General features: G+C 36.0%; 1 protein-coding gene and 1 long non-coding RNA gene across 3 annotated transcripts; both read left to right on the top strand.

Moving 5' to 3' along the window:
* The first annotated feature begins 4,234 nt into the window (after positions 1-4,234).
* On the top strand, positions 4,235-7,834 carry LOC109146825 (6-phosphogluconate dehydrogenase, decarboxylating 3). Its single transcript, XM_019294489.1, has 2 exons — positions 4,235-4,572; positions 6,155-7,834. Exon 2 carries the CDS (start codon positions 6,164-6,166, stop codon positions 7,619-7,621), a length of 1,458 nt encoding a protein of 485 aa, XP_019150034.1. The 5' UTR covers positions 4,235-4,572; positions 6,155-6,163; the 3' UTR covers positions 7,622-7,834.
* A 1,104-nt stretch (positions 7,835-8,938) lies between these two features.
* LOC109146631 lies at positions 8,939-13,260 on the top strand. Of its 2 annotated transcripts, XR_002048474.1 has the most exons (4): positions 8,939-9,365; positions 10,371-10,597; positions 10,916-11,091; positions 12,661-13,260. It is a non-coding gene; the product is annotated as an uncharacterized LOC109146631 (long non-coding RNA). The 2 variants fall into 2 exon arrangements; XR_002048475.1 differs by lacking the exon at positions 12,661-13,260 and having other exon boundaries at positions 10,916-11,220.
* Positions 13,261-14,051: the final 791 nt, after the last annotated feature.

Here is a 14,051-nt window from a genome sequence, read left to right as displayed (position 1 = left end):
AATATCATTAGTGGACATTATTATGTAACAGACATATTTATGTCCCCATTTATATTTCCCGTTATAGTTTATTATTATTATTATTATAGTTTATTATTATTATTATATATCAAGGTTGAAAAAATCGCTAGGCGCCTGGGGACCGCCTAGGGTGCCTAGAGCGCCTAGAGCGATTAATCGGCGCCTAGGACGCCTAGGTGGCCGACCGCCTAGCGCCTAGGCGCCGATTAATCGGCGCCTAGACCCAATTTTTGAAACACTGTTATATATATATATATATATATATATATATATATATATATATATATCTTGTAAGATGTAAAGATGATACAAGTGGAATGACAACTTGACTCTTCTCCCTATCTCTACTCTTGTACTATGTTGTTATTTCTTGTTTTAGCTTATACTTTGAATACTATACCCAAATTGCCAGTTAGGAGTTAATGGGCCAATGGACATCCCACTTTACAACATGTTATCAGCACGAAACATGAGTATGATATGGTAATATCAATGGGGGAAAATTGCAAATAAATACTTAAATAGACGAACCCCGAAATCCTGAAAATTATGCCTTGAAGGCTCATGATTGTACTATTTTTCCTTTAACTAAGTTTTTTCCACAGGGTTTTCTTAAGTTAAGATTTTTAATGAGGCAACCAGCTAGCTAGCACAATATGAGTTTACAAATATTATGTACTCTTTTCTTCAATAAGTTTTTCCCATATAATTTTCCTAATGAAGTTTTTAACGAGGCATGAATGTATTCAAATATACTATCCATATACCTTTTACGCTTTTCTTGTCTAGATTTTTCTCACCAGTTTTCCTAACAAGTTTTTAACGATGCAAGATCATAGTTATATAATGTCCAAAGGGGGTGTTATAAATAATATCATTAGTGGACATTATTATGTAACGGACATATTTATGTCCCCATTTATATTTTCCGTTATATATATATATATATATATATATATATATATATATATATATATATATATATATATATATATCATCTTGTAAGATGATACAAGTGGAATGACAACTTGACTCTTCTCCCTATCTCTACTCTTGTACTATGTTGCTATTTCTTGTTTTAGCTTATACTTTAAATACTATACTCAAATCACCGGTTAGAGTTTTTTCCCAAAATGGTCCCTCGACTATCGCTTATTCTCAATTTTGCATTTCAACTTTTAATTGCACCTAATGTGGTCCATTGACTTTTAAAAACTCCCCCAAATTGGTCCTCCGTTAGAAATTCCATCTATTGAGTGTTAAAATGAAGGGCATTTTCGTCCATTCACCTATTATATGCCTAATATACTCTGAAAAATAGTCGAGGGACCATTTTGGGAATAGTCGAGGGATCATTTTGAGAAAAACTCATTTATTTATTTCCATTTTTTAACACTATCAAATTAGAATTTCTATACATTTTTTTTTCTTACAAAGATAAATAGTTAAAATCCACAATCAAATATCAAAATTTTAAACGTTCTCTACAATTTTTTTCCTTTTGTCTATACGTACAAATTTTTCCCCTATCCATATCAAGTTTTACAATAAATTTCGTAACATTCATAAATACTCATATATATATATATATATATATATATATATATACTCCCTCTGTCCCATTTTGCATGTCCTGTTTACTATTCATTGGTCAATCCAACCCTTTCTTCATTGTTTATTTTCTTTAGTAATTTTTAATTATTTTTAAATTTGATTTTTTATGTTTAATAGTACTTTTAATGTAGTTTCTAAATATATAAATTTTATATACTAAAAATAAATTTAATATTATGAAAAATTTAAGTAAAAATAGCTTCAGTCAAGCCTCGTTAACCGAACCAGACAAACAAAATGGGACGGAGGTAGTATATATATATATATATATATATATATATATATATATATATATATATATATATAGAGTCATATAATCATATTAAAACTTCAAAAGACAATCAATCACTATGTATTACATTAAATATTATTTTTAAAGTTAAAATAAAATTATTATTTTTTACGTACTTTGGTAAACAAGTTTAAATTTCGAATTTAAGTTTATTAACATTCATATATAAAATACAAACACTTTCAAAAAAAAATATATATATATATATATATATATATATAAAATACAAACAAACTTCAAAATGACAAGAACTTGTAATATTGGTAAATGATGAGACTTTAGGTTTAAAATTGTTTGTTTTGTGCTAATTATTTTTGCATTTGGTTTATTTTACTTGTTATTTAAGACATAAAATTGATAGCCATAGTTCTAGACTCTCTTTAGCATGATGTACTTCTGGGTAGATAGGCATTTGGAAATGGTAGCTATGGTTTGTACTAACTTTGGAATGAAACTAATGGCCTTACAGGCTAAGTTAAGCCAACTTTCCAAAAATATTTTCTAAGATTTTGTCATTGACCGAGAAGTGACGCGTACTTCTCTGTTCAAAGAAGTGTCAGAGCATAGCGATTGATTGTAAAAATAATAATTTTATTTTCAAAAGGCATAGTGACCGAGAAGTGAAGCGTACATTTTGGGTGTCTAAACTGATAAAAATAGTAACGTTATTTTCAATGGTAAAAATAATATTTAATATGATACATAGTGATTGATTGTCTATTGAAGTTTTAGTGTGTGTGTGAACATAAAAAGTATATGAGTATTATATTTTTGAAATTTACAGAACTTATTGTAAAACTTGATAGGATTAGAGGAAAAGTTTGTATGTTTAGACAGAAGGAACAAATTTGTATAGAAAGTTTAAAATTTTGAGTTTTGATTGTGGATTTTAACTGTTTATATTTGTAAAAAAAAAAATGTATAGAAACTCTAAGTTGATAGTCTTACAAAAATGGAAATAAACAAAAAAATGAAATAAATAAATAAGTTTTTCTCAAAATGATCCCTCGACTATTCCCAAAATGGTCCCTTGATTATTTTTCAGAGTATATTAGGCATATAATAGGTAAATGGACGAAAATGCCCTTCATTTTAACACTCAATAGACGGAATTTCTAACGGAGGACCAATTTGGGGAAGTTTTTAAAAGTCAAGGGACCACATTGGGTGCAATTAAAAGTCGAAATGCAAAATTGAGAATGAGCAATAGTCGAGGGACCATTTTGGGAAAAAACTCTCACCGGTTAGGAGTTAACGGCCAGGCATCCCACTTTACACCATAAATGATGATTATATATATATTTTAAAAAAGAGTAAATACCCAAAATGGTCCCTCGACTATAGCTAAATTCACAAATTGGTCTTCAACTTTCAATTTCACCCAATTAAGTCCTTAACTTTGTAGTTTTAACACAATTTGGTCCTCTGTCTATTTGACCGTTTGTTGACTGTGATTTTTGAGGATATATATGTAATTTCATGGTTCATCATCGGTTTTTTAAGGTTCCGGTTGTATTTCTAGAACGCACTGTTACATTTGAATCCACTGTCGAAAGCAATCTACCAAACCCGGTCACCTTCTTCATCCTCCCTTTGGATTCAATGTAGTTGAATTCGTACCAGAGCGAAGAAGACGACGTGTTTCCGAACCGGTGCAACGTCATCCTGGAGGCCTCCACGTGCTCCGACGAGAGCTGAAGGTTCTTCTGGAGATCGTCGATCACGGTCAACAAACGATCAATTAGATGGAGGACCAAATCGTGTCAAAATTGCAAAGTTAAGGACTTAATTGGGTGAAATTGAAAGTTGAGGACCAATTTGTGAATTTAGCTACAGTCGATGGACCATTTTGGGTATTTACTCTTTAAAAAAATATAAAGTAATCAATTGTTACCGAGTACTATTTTATAAAAATAAAAATAATAAAATAAAATTAAATAATACACTCAGCAACCACCTAAACTTAGAATACCACATGTTAACCAAGTTAGAGTTTTTTTTTTTTTTTTTTTTTTTTTTTAAGAAAGCTAGATAGAGCTAAATTAACAATAATATGTTGAAAAGTAAAATTAGACTTCTCTATATCATTTCAATTTTATCGGATGTACTTGAAGGGATAAGTAAAATTAGATTTAATTACACTATTTTACCCATTATGGAGCTTCATTGAAATTGGTTAATTATGAACCCAATTGTACTATTAGTTTGATTTAGATAGCCAATTTGATATCTTTTTCCATAATGGTTTTTCTATACCTTTTGGTGGTTGTGATCTTCATAAACTAAAATGCACGCAATTTTTTTTTACCATTTTCTTCACCCAATTTGGCCAACCATCTACTGACCTACCACGACACCAACCAATCAACCATACCCGAGGCAAAACAATTATTCCAGAAAAAGAAAAACCTAAAATTTAATTGCATTACTACTAAAAATTCAGAATATACAGTGAAGATGCCGTTGTAGTTTGACTTAGGGAAGGAAAACATAGCTAGTGGTTAGGTGACTCACATTTTCGTATTTATCAATCATAATTGATCTTGTTTTACAGAACCCAGATCTTGATTTTTGTTTCCCAGTTCATATTTTTGCCATACAGTTCCATACCTTGTACAATTTTGAGCGCTCCGAACTGATTAGAGGTAAAAATTGAATCTTTTTCCCCTTGTAGTTTCATTTTAACATTGTACTTATCCGATCTTTGATCTTGAAGTTTGTTTGTTCAGTTGTGTTTGAGGATATCTTCACATTGTTAATGTTTAATTGTATACTATATCTCTTTAATTCCACTGTAGATTTGCAGCGTTTATTGTGTTTTGATTCCTATTGTTTGCAGTTGTTGTGTTGCTATCAAATTGCTAAATTGCGCTCTAGTTCACTTGGGAATCAAACATTTGTGTGTTTCTTTGTTGTAGTAGTGCTTTTTGTTTTGAATGTGGAGAACTTGCCTTCTGCATTCTTGGATCTGAAATCTAGCAATGCAAAAATTTACCTTTTTTTTTTTTTTGGGTTTTCAAAATCTTCTTCTCCAACCATAAGGGCTCCACGCCCTGGCCCGACTGAGTATGTGTGAGGATGTAAATCACGGTAACTCAGTGATAGGGCCAAATCCTGGGCCCACTGTGGGCATAATCCCGCGCTCATAGTTTTGAATCTTGGTATCTTCTCCCAACTATCTACTAAACCAGTGAACTAATAGGGTGTTTGGTAGGATGGAATTGCAATTCCATTTCTACCAAATTCCATGGTTTGGTTGGAAGGAATTACAATTCCATGGAATTGCAATTCGTAGGGGACCTAGGAATTGCAATTCCATGCTTTGTGGAATTGCAATTCCATTGTAAATTACCACTTTACCCTCATTATCATTATTATATTTATATTATATAAGGGCATTTTAATATTTATTCACTTCTTCCCTCTCAATTCCTCATCACCCTATTCCTTCCTACCAAACAATGTAATTTAAATTCTCACTTTATTCTTTTCCCACCGAATTACAATTCCTTTCCTCCCTAATTCCCTCCTTCCAACCAAACGCCCTGTAAGTCCGTGAGATTGGTTTTTCAAAAGCTTATATTACTAAGTTGTGCTTTTTTAATTACTAAAAATATTACATGTTTGAACTTTGTCAGTTTCATTTTTGGTAATATGCAGTATTCCTGTAAAAATTGAATCTTTATTATAGCCTTTATAGAGGGCAGATGGTTTTCTTCATCCATTACAGTTAACTAAAGCAATATTTGATCTTTTTGTTTCCTTTGCTTCATCAACCTTATTGTGTATAACTTGTGTTGTTAGATTTGATGGTGACAAATAAAAAACTGAAATGGATTGATTAATTTGTTAAACCCCAATACTGTACAATTCTAATTATTTATAATTCTATCCATTCATATATTTACCACTGCATACTGGTTGTGCTTAGGTAGTTAGAAGATCTAATAACTATTTTATTTACGGATTAATTTTATCGGTTTTGATTCACCAACATTTGTTACAGACTTACAGTATTCAGGTTGTAACAGTGGTACTGATGTGCGAACTCGTAATGACCTTTATATATACTTTGGTTTATGATGCATACAAAAATTCTGAAGTGCTATGGGGAAAATTAGATCTTAAATAGTTTTAGATCCAAAAGCCTTTTTGCATTATATGAATTCTTCTCCAAAACCTTTTCCTGCATTATGTGAATTCTAAAATTCAAAATCTCTGGAACAGGAAAACAGTATGGCAACACCAACAAGAATTGGTCTGGCTGGCCTTGCTGTTATGGGGCAAAATCTTGCTCTTAACATAGCTGATAAAGGATTTCCTATATCCGTCTACAACCGAACCACTTCAAAAGTTGATGAGACTGTTGAGCGAGCTAAAGCAGAAGGGAACCTTCCTCTCTATGGTTTTCATGATCCCGAATCCTTTATTCGCTCTATTCAGAAGCCTCGTGTTGTGATTATTCTTGTTAAGGCGGGTGCCCCGGTTGATCAAACCATCAAAACTCTTTCCGCTTACATGGAGAAAGGAGACTGCATTATTGATGGTGGGAACGAATGGTATGAGAATACCGAGAGGAGGGAGAAAGAAGTGGCTGAATTGGGTCTGCTTTATCTCGGAATGGGAGTCTCGGGTGGCGAAGAAGGTGCTAGGCGTGGACCCTCACTGATGCCGGGAGGCTCTTTTGAGGCATACAAGTATATTGAAGACATCGTACTGAAAGTAGCCGCTCAAGTTCCCGACAGTGGCCCGTGTGTTACTTACATCGGCAGAGGAGGTTCTGGTAACTTTGTTAAGATGGTTCACAATGGGATTGAATACGGTGATATGCAGTTGATTGCTGAAGCTTATGATGTACTGAAATCTGTGGGGAAACTCTCTAACGATGAATTGCACAAAGTTTTCACAGATTGGAACCAAGGGGAGCTTCTTAGCTTTTTGATTGAAATCACAGCTGATATATTTGGAATCAAGGATGACAAGGCGGATGGGTATTTGGTAGACAAGGTTCTGGATAAAACGGGCATGAAGGGCACTGGCAAGTGGACTGTTCAGCAAGCTGCCGAGCTCTCAGTTGCAGCACCAACAATAGCTTCGTCACTGGATTCAAGATTCCTTAGTGGATTGAAGGACGAGAGGGTTCAAGCTGCCAAGGTCTTCAAATCTGCCGGGATTGGTGATATCCTTACCGACCAGGCTGTTGATAAGAAGCAGTTGATCGATGATGTGAGAAAGGCGCTGTATGCATCCAAAATATGTAGTTATGCCCAGGGAATGAACTTGCTTCGTGCAAAGAGCATTGAACAAGGGTGGGGCTTGAAGCTCGGGGAACTGGCTAGAATTTGGAAGGGTGGTTGCATTATCCGTGCTATATTTTTGGACCGTATCAAGAAAGCTTATGACAGGAACCCAGACCTCGCTAGCTTACTCGTGGATGAAGAGTTCGCAAAGGAGATAATTGAACGACAATCTGCTTGGCGAAGGGTTGTATGCCTCGCTATCAACTCTGGTATTAGCGTTCCCGGGATGTCTACAAGTTTAGCTTATTTTGACACTTACAGGAGGGAAAACCTCCCTGCCAACTTAGTCCAGGCTCAAAGGGATTACTTTGGTGCCCACACATACGAGAGGATTGACATGCCCGGGTCTTTCCATACCGAGTGGTTCAAGATTGCCAAACAGTCGAAAATTTGAATCTCTTCGGGGCCTACTTGTTGAACCGATGCTTTCATTACTCTACTGAATAAAGGTTTTTCTTGTGATTCAAAATACTAGATGCAGTCATATTATCATCTAGTTATGCAACATTTAGATGTAACCCTTTGAAATGTCCCGAAACATTTACGATTTATTGAAGTTTTTCACAATAAACCCCTTGTGGGTTTCTTGGTCCAGATTTGGCTTTCACTCTATGAAGCCTATTTCATCAGATGCATTAAACATAGGAATACATTTTATTCATTACACAAACACACAAAACAGATATATTTAATGCATTCTCCTGAGAGAGAAATCCTCAAACGACACAATACAAAACCATCTGCCAGAAGAATACATTCTAGCTTTGTAACTGTTATGGAATATAGAATATATATTTGATATATAGAATCCCTATAGATTAGGCAGTCTTAGGGATTTAGGAAGGTAGGGTATATGGAAACTTGTTTCCTATATGTAGTCTTCTGGTACCTATTTATAGGGCCTTGTATTCTCTATTCTATAAGACAGTTTGAGACAATATACGACAGAACATTAGAAACTCTCTCTCTTCACTTTCGTAACAGTAACATTGTGTTATGGTGAGCCGGTGGGGAATCTACATGTATCTCGGTGAGTGTATTTACTTGAGAATGGTGTGAAACAGTCCTTGCAGACACAAGTTTTCATTTGTTTTCTTTTTTCAGTTGTGTATTTCATCTTGGGGGATGAAAAAGACAACCATAATGAGATTTTCATGTGGACTTGCTAATAATGTTTACTGTTTGTAACTGTTGCTGAGTGGTTTCTTCACGGCTGTTCAATCCGCATGCTTTGTCTCCATTAGGCTGTGTCACCTGTAAGCAATAATTGAAGAGATAGAAGTCTTTTTCACCATGCTTGCTTTCCCAACATCATGACCTTAGATTTCATATCTGTGTTAGAATCTGTCTGGATGTTTTTAGTGATTATTCCTCTGCAATACTTTAGAATTTGTCTGAACACTTCTTGTGATTATGGAATCTGCTAATCACCGAAGAATGTATGGAAGAGATAGGTGATCGAGAAGTTAGAAACGACAATAGCATGCTGTCAGGATCAAACACTTACTCCCCGTCAAAAGTTTTAGCTAGTGAGGAACGTGCAACTTTATTTCTTTATATTCAAGCACGTTCCAAATCTAGACTTGGTGGCAAGGCCCTCTAGGCCTCCGCCTAACGCCCTAACACATGTTTATTTCTTGAGTTATAGCACCGATTTGAATAGAGATCTTCAAGATTGAACTGCCCAAAAGACTATAAACTCAGGTCACTATGGTTTTCTTTTTGATGTTTTTTTTTTTTTAATAACGTTTGCTAACGTGTTGTTCTCGCTTGTGTTGGAAGGTGAGGCAGCTGACCTACCTGCATATGCCTGGAAGAGGCTGGAAAGGAGAGTGGGTTACTAACTGCTTCAACGAACAACGGGCTGGAATGTCTTGAACATCTTCTTGCTAAAATTTGCGACTTTTCTTTGCCAACTCTGCAATTCTCTTATGAAAATTTACTCTTACACATTCTAAATATGCTGCATATGAAACTGATGACATCAAAAAACACGAGATTTTTGCACATGCAATGGTTAAACCGTGACATTTTATGAACTGTACTGACAGTGTTGGTTCGATTGCTTGATTCCACAGCATTTGAACTGGAGATTCAGCGGGATTTCTGTTCTGTTAATCCATGGACATCATCGACAGGTAAACAAAGCAATATTGAACTGCTTGGACAGGTGTTGGCATTTCTGAATTGTTACTTTTTTCTTAGAAATGATCTGCTTTGACCGTAAGAACTCTTTCCCCTATGTGCATCTTCTCTTACGAGTTTGCTGTTCTTACTAGCCTTAACCCCTTCTTCTTTCTGGTGTTTCTTGACTGAGTACTTCCCCGCGCCTTTCTCCTTGAGTTTCTCCTTTCCATGGCTTCTCTCCAAGCCTCTGCAGATTTCTTGATAACTCGGGCCCGAAGAGGCATCTGAAGCCATGGAATCATCGCTGTCGCCATGTTCAGTGCCTGCAACACCGCCGCCAAAATTCTTACCCCTCACCCTCTCTGAATCTCTATGATCGTCTTCATAGCCATCTTGATCGTCGTATCCTTGGCTGACTGAAGCAATATACATTGTCCACCCCGACTCGTTGCTGCTACACCCTTCTGCTCCTCCCGGGATGTCAGAAGGCTCCATCGTGAACAGAAAGGATCGATGATACCCTTTACCAGAAACTCACAGAAAACATGAAATCTTTACACCTAGCTAGGCTGATGCAGAAACTCTGGGAGACTTCCATGAATGGAACAAACCAACAAAGTCATTCTTCACATAAAACCTTATTGTTTTGCAGCCACCATAAATTCTCTGGCTTTTTTATTTGCAGCAGACAGCTAGAACAGAGAGGATAAACTAATCCTCCAAGAAATAACAAAAACCGGGTGTTTTTATTTCGGTTCTCCTCCCTTGCCCTTTTTTTTTTTTAATTTTTATTTGGACAACTTGGTTGCTGACTTGTTATACCTGAAATGGAGTCTTCTTTACTGACTCTGCCTACCTCATAAATACCCAGCTGCTTTAGATAGCCCCACTCCACTGTTGTCAAATAAGTAAATAACACAAATCACCAATGACCTTGAATGGCTTAATTGCATGAACCTTTAAAGTTTCTGTCTTTCTCATCCACTAAGACCTGCCTTTTGATGTGATACATGCAGGTGTTGGGTGGCAGCTTGGAGAGCCGAGTCCAGCATCCTTCCATCGAAACGTGGTGTTGACAGCTATGCTAGTAGAAAGAAATAAAGTTGCGCTTTCGCTACTAGCTATATAGCTTTTGGCGTAGTGGTAAGCGCTTGATCCTGACAATTGGTATCAGAGCAGCTTTTGGTGTAGTGGTAAGCGTTTGGTCCTGACAATTGGTATCGGAACAACTTTTGGCGTAGTGGTAAGCGTTTGATCCTAGCTGTGTTCTTTGGCAGCTTTTATGAGGTTAATTTGGATGAATGATTCAGGAAAGGCTATCCTGCTACTGTTATTCCACCCTATTTCTTGCAATTGTCTGTGTCATAGTAAGGCATGCATGTGTTTTTTGTGGTAAAAAACTTAGGATTTTCACTGTTGAGTTTCTCATTATACCATCACATATACAGTAACTGGACAGACATTTACACTTGTTGCAGAAAGTAGTTGAGGTAGATTTGAGATTACATTTGAAACATAAATGCAACTCAGTACTATTTCTTTCTTGTTTTTTTTTGTGTAGTTACCATCACCTTGGTTGTTGCAATGGGGACCTTTGCATGGTAGTGTTAATTTTAGGGTTTGGAGACCCCAAACTCGAGTGCCCCCACCAATTCTTTACCCTAGAGTCTCGGTGAAGGATGTAAGCACGGGATATGCCTCAACAACATTAGGCTCCCCAAAGCGCCCGCCCACTCGGTAGGATACAAATCCGAATACTCATATACTATTACTGTCAACAAAGCAAGTTACCAGCTTGGTTGACGTGAGTGTCCGTGCACTCTCGTCCCTTGAAAGAGGTCGGGAGTTCGAACTCTCTCTCGTATGGAAAAACCAATCTGGCCAGCACTTTGCCCCTTAATTGACTGGCCCGGTGAGGTGCCTCCTACAATTAGGGTCTGCTCAGGACACCTCGTGGTCTGACAAAAATGAAGCGGAAAACAACAGACTAGACTTTACCATTGAACAGTCATCCATGACACACAATGTTTAACACCAAAAAGGGATAAGTTTGAATTCATTTTCCTATCATTTTGGCAGTATTGACACTTAAATTTTTCTCCCCCACATTGGCATATTATTATCTGGTAAGACTGGACAAGAGAGGTTGCTTGCTTGCATGATTTTCTGCCTGTAAATGGTGGCCAAATCCTTTGTTTTGATTGTATCTTTAAAACTCTCTCTCTCCTGGGCTCCATCTGGGGATAATTCTTTGGAAGCTTTTTAAACAAATGGACAACAATTCCTTAGCTGGGGAGATTTTGATTAAACAACTATGTTTGTTTGCAGCCATGTGTTTCAGTATCTCAATTATGGCAATCAAACATCCTGTGCACTGATGTGGATGCATGACTTCCACTATATGTGTTTATATATATAAATACACACACATATATAAGGGCAGAATCCCATAAGAATCACCTATCCTGTGAGAACTGCGAACAAATCTCATCCGTCCATCTAAGATGATCAAAGGTTGAAAATTAAGGCCAGGTCATGTTTAGTAACATAATTAGCTTATCAGTCAATTTTGACTTATTTGACCACTATTAGCTGTTTGACTTGATTAAAAGACAATACAAGTGTTTGATTAATTAGCTTTTTTTTATAACTTATTGCTCTAAAACGCTAAAATTTAAAAAAATTGCTCAAAGTAGCTTTTTCGATAAGCTTTTTGAGACAACTAATTTACCAAACATCTTTCTACAATCAGGTAATGCTATCAATTAGTCAAACCCGCTAATCCAATCAACTAACAACTATTTACCAAACACCCCCTAAGGAAAAAATGTGTTAGCATTTCTATAATTATGATTGTGTATCTTGTAATGCTTAATTTTGCATCCGCGGGTAACTGATTGTGCATCTGGAAACATTCTCCAAACACGCTGTCAAGTATTTTCCTAAAAACTGTGTTGGCATTTCTTTAATTACTGATTGCGTAGATGCATGATTGTGCATTCACGAATAACTGATTGTGCATTTTCAAACTTTTATCCAACTTCATTGTCAATTATTTTCCAAATACACAACTTTAATTACAAAAATGTCAGATTATCTTTAGATGGATAGATGAGATTAGTTCTCACATTCTCGTCAGAGGGTAGTTCTCATTTGATCTCAATCATATATATATATGGATAGATAGATCTTTTTCATTCAAACATACATGTGGCAGGCTTGGTGACAAATCATCATTATCATTAATTAAATCCTAAAATTCCCAGAATACAGTGAGCTGGGAAAATTGTTTTTTCTCCCTTGCAGAAACAGACAAGAGCAAGCAGGTTGAGCTAAAACACTCCAAAACTGGAGATGATGGAAGTCTCTTCAATTCATCCTAATTCCTACTACCCTTTTGGCCATGGCATTGTTTGTCCAAACTCTATCCCATAAATGATTAACAGTGACAGATGTGTGAGGGGCAGTTAGCTAGGAATATATACATATATATATATATATATATATATATATATATATGGATGGATTTTGTTGTTTAAGTTTGAGGTGTGATTGGAGCAAGCAGAGTTTAGGATGACAAAAACTGTATGTGTTGTTGAAGGGTGTTTTTCTAGGATTGTAGTTGGGGTGTCATCTGTCATGGCTTACTATATTGAGGGTGACACAGAATAAGTGTGGAGGTTCATGGTGGGATTGAAATTGGATGCTTTTATCTGCATCATTTTCAATCATTGTTCATGTATATATGTATATATATGTTATACCCACAGCTGGATATTCTCCTAACAGCTGATGCCAAACATGACACACCACCACACAAGAGAATAAACCAGCCTGTGCATGGCTGCTTTGCCATGTTGTTTGGCACAACTCCACCAACAACTTTATTAGCCAACAACTCGATACCCGCACTGGTAGATTGAGTCTTGGCAGCCGCAGTATGGTTAGACGACGTGACAATTCGTGTATACGGGTTCGTTAACGAGTTGACATAATAACGACACGAACAACACGACACCTTAAGGTTAACGGGTTCAAATTTTTAACACGAACACGATTTGTTAACAAGTTAAACGGGTTGACACGATAGACATGTTTTGTTAACAGGTTTCGGATTGTGTCGACACGATATGACACGAAACCCGTTAAACCTATTAATATATTAAAACAAAAAATTAAAATTTAAAGTTAAGTTATACAAAAAAGAAATAAAACTTACAATTCAATCCATCAAACTAAAAAAATATTCAATTTATATTTATAAAATGTAAAATAACATCCAAAAATCATAATTAAAGAAGTTCATGCTAGTTTTTAGAATACAATTGAACACAATAAAAATCTCATTCATGACAATGGTTCTTAACGGGTTATAAACAGGTTTGTGTAAACGGGTTAACACGATAATATTAACGGGTTAAACATGTTCTTAATAGGTTTAACGGGTTGACCCCGTTAAGACACCAAACATAACGGGTCAATCCGTTAACGACCCGGGACACATTAAGGCTAAACACTAACCCGTTATTTTCGTGTCCGATATCGTGTCGTGTCCATAATTGACAGGTCTAAGTATGGGAGTTACACTCAATGTGGTGAGCTCCTTATGGGCAACAAGCAATGGGTTTTCCCACCTAATGGGTCGCTAAGTCACCGTGATTTACTCCACTGCACTATCATGTCGGGTGGGATGTGGG

Source organism: Ipomoea nil, unplaced genomic scaffold (assembly GCF_001879475.1).
Source record: "Ipomoea nil cultivar Tokyo-kokei standard unplaced genomic scaffold, Asagao_1.1 scaffold1936, whole genome shotgun sequence".
NCBI lineage: Eukaryota > Viridiplantae > Streptophyta > Magnoliopsida > Solanales > Convolvulaceae > Ipomoea > Ipomoea nil.
The sequence above is the reverse complement of the archived record's forward strand: the minus strand, read 5'-3'. Positions and strand labels throughout refer to the sequence as shown.